The 8,129-nt window shown below is 41.3% G+C and overlaps 1 protein-coding gene across 3 annotated transcripts in view; it reads right to left on the bottom strand.

The window, feature by feature from the left end:
• Positions 1 to 2,018: 2,018 nt before the first annotated feature.
• The window catches only part of LOC111955128 (histone-lysine N-methyltransferase EHMT2), a 20,300-nt gene continuing 14,189 nt past the window's right edge, over positions 2,019 to 8,129 (bottom strand). For all 3 annotated transcript variants that reach the window (XM_023975225.2, XM_023975227.2, XM_023975226.2), the window contains exons 23-27: positions 7,204 to 7,319; positions 3,927 to 4,013; positions 3,225 to 3,303; positions 2,880 to 3,055; positions 2,019 to 2,607 (exon numbers count right to left, since the gene is read on the bottom strand). In XM_023975225.2, coding sequence (XP_023830993.1) covers positions 2,427 to 2,607; positions 2,880 to 3,055; positions 3,225 to 3,303; positions 3,927 to 4,013; positions 7,204 to 7,319 — 639 coding nt within the window. In that variant the 3' untranslated portion in view covers positions 2,019 to 2,426. The remainder of the gene's footprint in view (positions 2,608 to 2,879; positions 3,056 to 3,224; positions 3,304 to 3,926; positions 4,014 to 7,203; positions 7,320 to 8,129) is intronic.

The following is an 8,129-nucleotide window of genomic DNA, read 5'->3' as shown; positions in this document are numbered from 1 at the left end:
GCACAGGTGAAACACCTTCCAACTAATGAGCTGAACAAGCCAGCACAGGTGTAACACAGACTGAGTAACGAAGTGACACCAATCAGTGTGCCGTACATGTTAACGTGCTAAAACTCCAACCTCAAAACATAAATGGAAAAAACTAAACMTGTACACAGTTCATATAATGAAATCAGTCAATTGAAATAAATAAATTAGGCCCTAATCTATGGATTTCACATGACTGGGAATACAGATATGCATCTGTTCGTCACGGATACCTTTTAAAAAAAAAAGTAGGGGCGTGGATCAGAAAACCARTCAGTATTTGGTGTGACCACAATTTGCGTCATGCTGCGTGACACATCTCATTCGCATAGTTGATCTGGCTGTTGATTGTGGCCTGTGGAATGTTGTCCCACTCCTCTTCAATGGCTCTGTGAAGTTGCTGGATATTGGCAGGAACTGGAACACACTGTAGTACATGTCATTCCAGAGCATCCTAAACATGCTCAATAGGTGACATGTCTGGTGAATATGCAGGCCATGGAAGAACTGGGACATTTTCAGCTTCCAGGACTTGTGTACAAAAGATCCTTGCTACATGAATTATAATGCTGAAACATGAGGTGATGGTGGTGGATGAATGGCACAACAATGGACCTCAGGATCTCATCACGGTATATCTGTGCATTCAAATTGCCATTGATAAAATGCAATTGTGTTTGTTGTCCGTAGCTTATGTCTTCCCATACCACTGCCAGCAATGGGGCACTCTATTCACACTACTCGCCCACACGACACCATACACGCTGTCTATCATCTGCCCAGTACAGTTGAAACCGGGATTCATCCGTAAAGAGCACACTTCTCCAGCGGCCATCGAAGGTAAGCATTTGCCCAGTGAAGTCGGTTACACCGCCGAACTGCAGTCAGGTCAGACTCTGGTGAGTACGATGAGCACACAGATGAGCCTCCCTGAAACGGTTTCTGACAGTTTGTGCAGAAATGATTTGGTTGTGCAAACCCAGTTTCATCAGCTGTCCGGGTGAGTGGTCTCAGACGATCCCGCAGGTGAAGAAGCCGGATGTGGAGGTCCTGGGTTGGTGTGGTTACACATGGTCTGCGGTTGTGAGGCCGATTGAACGTACAGCCAAATTCTCTAAAATGACTTGAGGCGGCTTATGGTAGAGAAACTAACATTAAATTCTCAGGCAACAGCTCTGGTGGACATTCCTAGTCAGCATGCCAATTGCACACTCTTCAAAACTTGAGACATCTGTGGCATTGTGTTGTGACAAAACTGCACAGTTTAGTGGCCTTTTGTCCCCAGCACAAAGTGCACCTGTGTAATGATCATGCTGTTTAATCAGCTTCTTGATATCCCACACCTGTCAGGTGGATGGATTATCTTGGCAATGCTCACTAATAGGGATGTAAACATGTGAGAAAAATAAGCTTTTGTCATATGGAACATTTCTGGCATCTTTTATTTCAGCTCATGAAAAATGGGACCAAACACATGTGTTTAGAATTTGGTTCAGTGTATTTAGGATGTTTGAGGGAGTGACTTACTACACGTCACACTAAAAGCCCCTATTGCTTTGGAAAGGTTTCATTCTATCTCCCCATGATCTTCAGTGATTAACATGAACAAGCCTGTCAGATGGACTTTGCTGTCAGTATTATTGTAGAAGTTATAAAAGCAAAGAGTTCATAATCCCTTTCTCATCATGAGCTGTAGAAGACTTTGCAATAACCATGAATTGGGGCAGAGGAAGGAAAGCATGGTTGAGTTGACTCGCAGATAGTGGCACCTTTTCAACACGTCCCAAAAACATTGTCCAAGACCAGATTAAGGTGCTGTTCAGAGCAAAGGTTCAAACTAAAAAGATTAAGATACAGATGGAATGTTACATTATCTCAACTGCAAACTATGTAGAAATTTGAACAACCAATTCTCTGGATTGTCTCGGCTGCATGATATTCAGCGAGTTGTATGAAATGCAACACTGCTGAAACAAATGTAGATCCTTAGGTCGATTTGTAATCACATTTATTAAATGTCAGAACATAAAACAAAAAAGGGACTTTGTTTTTAAAAAAACAAAACAGACATATGCATAACTTCATTACTACACAAGTCAGCTGTTGGTAACTTCAGTTGCTTCACAGCAGTAGACTGACTATCATGGTAGAGTACTGTGAAATTGATTATTCAGTATGTATTTGGCACAGTAAGTGGTGAGCATAACTTGATCTCTCATGGCAATACTGTACTGTATGAAAGGGTCTTACACAGAAGACACCTTTTTTCCAGTCACTTATACCCCATACATCGAAGAAGTTAAGATTTGTCTACCACACTGAAACAATTAAATGCACAAATTCATACAAAATGAACAGTAACAGTGTAARAAAATACACGCAACAGGCCCCAGGGAAGCCTAGGAGTTTCCTAACATGGCAAGCCCAGGGTCAGTCTCCGATTCTGGGCAGGCCTCCAGTCGAGCGAGCCTGCTCTGCTCTAAGGCAATGGCCTCCGCTGAGTGTTTGCATTTCTCTGATCCACACTGGCAGGTGAAGTATTTACTCTTTATGTCCCAGAAGCGGTCTCCATAATCAAACCTGTGTACACAGAAAGAACATTGATACAATTCTCAGCCTGGAATTACAGTGTATTTTAATATCATAATCCTAGTGGAATAAACAATATACTCTCAGGCCATTTTATTTCTGGTGCAAGAGAAGTGATACATGGAATAGATGCTACTGTTACTGAAAAAGTAGTGCCAAATCATGTTTAAACTTTCCTAAGGCAGTATCAAAGTCACTTCACTGGGCTTCCATTTTGTGTTTGGCGCTCAGATCCACAGTGTGTCTGCGGTGCAGCCTCTCACCCTAGCTCCTGTCCCGTGAGAATGTCTCTGGAACTGAAGAAAGCGATGCGGGGGAAGCGCAGGTCCTGGTGTAGCATGAATACACGCACAGGGATGATGTTAGGGTCGCACAGGTGGTTGATGAAGCGGCTGATGTTACCGTAGTAACGGGCATCGATGCAGTACACCTCCCCATCCTTTAGAGGGAAGGAGAGAGAGAGAGAGATGTATTAAGGTGCATAGGAATATCAGTGTAGTCTGTTTTTAAAAACGTCTGTGTCTAAATGACGGTAAGTCTACACCGGTTGTATTTGGCGCATGTGACAAATCAAATTTGATGTATTTTATCATTTACTGATGAGGTACCTTGTTGTCCAGGTCAAAGAGGTAGGAGTCATCTTCTCTTACATCTGCCTCTGCATCAGAGATCAGTTCTCCAACATATCTGTGTGGAGAGAAATGTTACTTACATTCATCAACAAGCCAATAAATTAATTGACAAACTGTCAAAACATTAAATTAGCCAATCATACCGTTGGAGCCAAATTCCCATTTTCTTTATTTGTGCTATATTTATTGTTTTGCTCCATTTAGAATAAWAAAAAWATATATATATAAGTAAACATATTGAATTAATGAGTATGGTTGATGAATATGTTTTTGGTTTTTCATGGGTATTTAAAAGCATTATGGAGCCTTTCCTGGGCACACCTTTTTTCCCTTTCATGTTCCCCTTCCCTTTACCTATTTAGGTTTTTGGCATTAGGAGTCAACTTTGCCTCAGGTATGGCAGTACCTTACAGTTTTTTTTACCACTACGCAAATACTTGGAACTAAGAAAGCTGTTATTAGTCCATACTTTGTGTTTACAATTTTAATCTGATCACTTTGACTATCGATGGAATATAGCCCATGAAATTATCTTCGTATGGAAAATAAAATGTATGCTTGTTTTTTTTACACTATCGGAGCATTCCTGTGGCCTCAAGGCAAGTTTGGAATTGGATTACGAATTGCCTTTATACACACTAATTTTCTTTTAAAATAACCAAACGCACACACACTTACTCGCAGATGAAGCTGCCTTGGGGAATGTCCTGTAGAGCCCGTACTCCCCATCCCATCTTCTCTGTCCGGTACAACTGGAGACGCACCCTAAGAGAGAGAGAACGTATACAAGTGATATTGTACCAGGACACAGACCAGAGAGTAAGATTAGTATTTTAGTCATTTAACAGATGCTCTTATCCAGAGTGACTTACAGTAGAGTGTGCATACATTTTTCGTAACCCCGTGGGAATCAAACCCACAACCCTAGCATTGCAAGCACCATGCTCTACCAACTGAACCACACGGGACAATTTAAGACGTTGAAAAGAACATAAAGACTGATGAGATAAATCAAAGTGTGTGTTTGAGTAAGAGATGAGGGTACAGTCATAGATACAGTGTCTTCAGTATTCATACCCCTGGACTTATTCCACATTTTGCGGTGCTACAGACTGAATTCAAAATKGATTAAATTGATTTCTCCCTCATCTACATACAACAGCCCATAATGACAGTGAAAATATGGTTTTAGAAATTCTAGCAAATTTATTGAAAATGAAATACAGAAATATCTAATTTATATACAGTACCAGTCAAAAGATTGCGCACCTACTCATTCAAGGGTTTCTCTTTATTTGTACCATTTTCTACATTGTAGAATAATAGTGAAGACACATAACACATGTTATCATGTAACCAAAAATGTTATTCAAATAAAAATATTTTATATTTGAGATTCTTCAAAGTAGCCCCCCTTTGCCTTGACAGCTTTGCACACACTTGGCATTCTCTCAACCAGCTTCATGAGGTAGTCACCTGGAATGCATTTCAATTAACAGGTGCCTTCTTAAAAGTACATTTGTGGAATTTCTTTCCTTAATGCATTTGGACAAATCAGTTGTGTTGTGACAAGGTAAGGGGAGGTATATAGACGATAGCCCAACTTGGTAAAAGACCAAGTCCATATTATGGCAAGAACAGCTCAAATAACCAAAGAGAAACGACAGCATCATTACTTTAAGACATGAAGGTCAGTCAATGCGGAACATTAAGAACTTTGAACATTTCTTCAAGTGCAGTCGCAAAAACCATCAAGCGCTTTGATTRAATTGGCTCTCATGAGGACCACCACAGGAAAGAAAGACCCAGAGTTACCTCTGCTCCAGAGGATAAGTTCATTAGTGTTAACTGSACCTCAGATTGCAGCCCAAATAAATGCTTCACAGAGTTCAAGTAACAGACATCTCAACAACTGTTCAGAGGAGACTGCATGAAATCAGGCCTTCATGGTCGAATTGCTGAAAAGAAACCACTACCAAAGGACACCAATAAGAAAGAGACTTGCTTGGGCCAAGACACACGAGCAATGGACATTAGACCGGTGGAAATCTGTCCTTTGGTTTGATGAGTCCAAATKAGATTTTTGGTTCCAGCCGCCGTGTCTTTGTGAGACGCAGAGTAGGTGAACGGATGATCTCCGCATGTGTTGTTCCTACCCTGAAGCATGGAGGAGGTGGTGTGATGGAATGGGGGTGCTTTGCCTGTGACACTGTAGGTGATTTATTTAGAGTACAAGGCACTTAACCAGCATGGCTAACACAGCATTCTGCCGCAATACGCCATCCCATCTGATTTGCGCTTAGTGGGACTATCATTTGTTTTTCAACAGGACAATGACCCCAACACACCTCCAGACTGTGTAATGGCTATTTGACCAAGAAGGAGAGTGATGGAGTACTGCATCAGATGACCAGGCAAAGGATGGCTACTTTGAAGAATCAAAAATCAAAAAGATTTTGATTTAACACTTTTTTTGGTTACTACATGCGTGTTAGTTCATAGTTTTGATGTCTTCTATTATTCTACAATGCAGAAAAAAGTAAAATCATTGAATGAGTAGGTGTATCCAAATTTGACTGGTACTGTAAGTATTCACTCCCCTTTTGCTATGACAATCCAAATTGAGATCAGGTGCATACAATTTCCTTTGAGCGTCCTTGATCTCACTACTATTTGGAGTCCACCTGTGGCCAATTAAATTGTTTGGACGTGATTTAGAAAGAAACACATCTGTCTACATAAGGTTCCACAGTTGACCGTGGATGTCAGAGCACAAACTAAGTTATAGAGTTTTGACAGTTTCCAAGAGCACAGTGGTCTCCATCATTGGAAAATTAAAAAAAATATGGAACAACCCAGCCTCTGCCTAGAACTGGCCGTCTGACCAAATTAAGCAACCGGGCAAGGATCTTGGTCAAGGAGGTGACCAAGAACCCAATGACCACTCTGACAAAACTACAGAGTTCCTTGGCTGAGATGGGAGAACCTGCCAGAAGGACAACGGTCTCTACAGCACTTCACCAATCTAGGCTTTATGGAAGAGTGGCCAGACGGAAGCCACTCTTGAGAAAACAGCCACATGATAGCACACCTGGAGTTTGCAAAAAGGCACGCGAAAGACTGAGATCATAAGGCAAAGAAGTCTGGTCTGATGAGACGAATGCAAAGCGTTTTGTCTGGAGAAAACCAGGCACAGCTCATCACCCGTCTAACACAATCCCTACCGTGAAGCACGGTGGTGGCAGCATTATGTTATGGGAATGCTTTTCAGCAGCAGGGAMTGGGAGATTAGTAAGGATAGAGGGAATGAATGGAGCCAAATACAGGCAAATCCTTAATGAGAACCTGCTTCAGAGTGCAAACGACCGTAGACTAGGGTGAAGATTTACGTTCCAACAGGACAATGACCCCAAGCAACGCTGGAATGGCTTCAGAACAAGAATGTGAAAGTCCTTGAGTGGCCCAGCCAAAGCCCAGTCTTGAATCCCATTATATCTGTGGAAAGACTTGAATATTGGTCTTCACCACCACTCCCCATTTAACTTAACAGAGCTTGAGAAAATCTGCAAGGAACACTGGGAGAAAACCCCCAAATCCAGATGTGTAACGCTGATAGACACCCAAGGCGACTCTCAAAGCTGTAATCGCAGCCAAATGTGCTTCTACAATGTATTGACTCAGGGGTAGTAATACTTATGTRAATGAGATTTCTGGATATAATTTGTAATACATTTGCAAAACTTTCTAAAAACATGTTTTCACCTTGTCATTATGGGTATTGTGTGTAGATGGGTGAGAATAAAAAAAATAAAAAAAGGTTTTATCCACTTCGAATTCAGGCAATGTGAAAACAATGTGAAATAAGTCACGGGGTATGAATACTTTCGGGAAGGCACTGTATATACAATAGTGTTCTAGTTCAATATGTACAGTCGTGTAGTAACACAGCTCTTACTTGATCCCCGCCTGCACCACTCTGTTCTTGCAGGTGCGGTAGCAGGAGCACGCCAGGTTACACTCAAATATGAGAGGCGGTTCGATCTTATTGAACTCCTGGAGCAACCGGTGGTCCTGGTGAACACAGAAAACACATAGTCCCCCACGAATAATGCTGCGCCCCCCTTGGGTCAGTCAGTGTACATTTGTAAATACCGGATCTCTTACGCCAGACGCAACATTCATCAAAACAGAACCATCACCCTCTCAGAAGCTTGTCTGGTGCGTAAAACCCGCGAATTCAGACAAACAAAAAGGTGTAATGGGTTCGTGCTCAAATGTCGCATAAAGCTTACTTCATTATTCATTTTTATTTTCTCTGCATCAAGGGTAGCGTACACAGACGTTTCGGCTTTACAGCCTTCTTCAGTGTGTAGGTACAATTATCTTAATTCAAAACAGCATTTGTAAAGAACAACCAATGAGCAGCAGGTGCTTTAAATCAGGGTTGCCACTCATCTGCCAATCAGAGAAGTGGCTTTCTACCGGTATACAAATTAGTAAAAGAAATACAGATTTATTAGGGTATAGGAGCGGGCACGAATCAACCGGACAACTCACGAATCAACCGCGCCAGGTGTCCGCGCCCCCTGAATACATCATATCAATTCATGAGACAGCCCACCACAAAGGACATCAGGCACAGCCRTTAATAAATGTGGGGCCAACTCATAAACGATACGCAAAATCTGATATACAAGAACACTGTCCATAACAGTTTAAATGTAGCTTATAAAGGTGAAATCTAATTCTTCGTTTAAACCGTGTGGAGATACAGAATTTTATTTATACACTACTCAAAAAAATAAAGGGAACACTAAAATAACACATCCTAGATCTGAATGAATGAAATATTCTTATTAAATACTTTTTTCTTTACATAGT

The sequence above is a fragment of the Salvelinus sp. IW2-2015 genome, linkage group LG30 (assembly GCF_002910315.2).
Source record: "Salvelinus sp. IW2-2015 linkage group LG30, ASM291031v2, whole genome shotgun sequence".
Taxonomy (NCBI): domain Eukaryota; kingdom Metazoa; phylum Chordata; class Actinopteri; order Salmoniformes; family Salmonidae; genus Salvelinus; species Salvelinus sp. IW2-2015.
The sequence above is the reverse complement of the archived record's forward strand: the minus strand, read 5'-3'. Positions and strand labels throughout refer to the sequence as shown.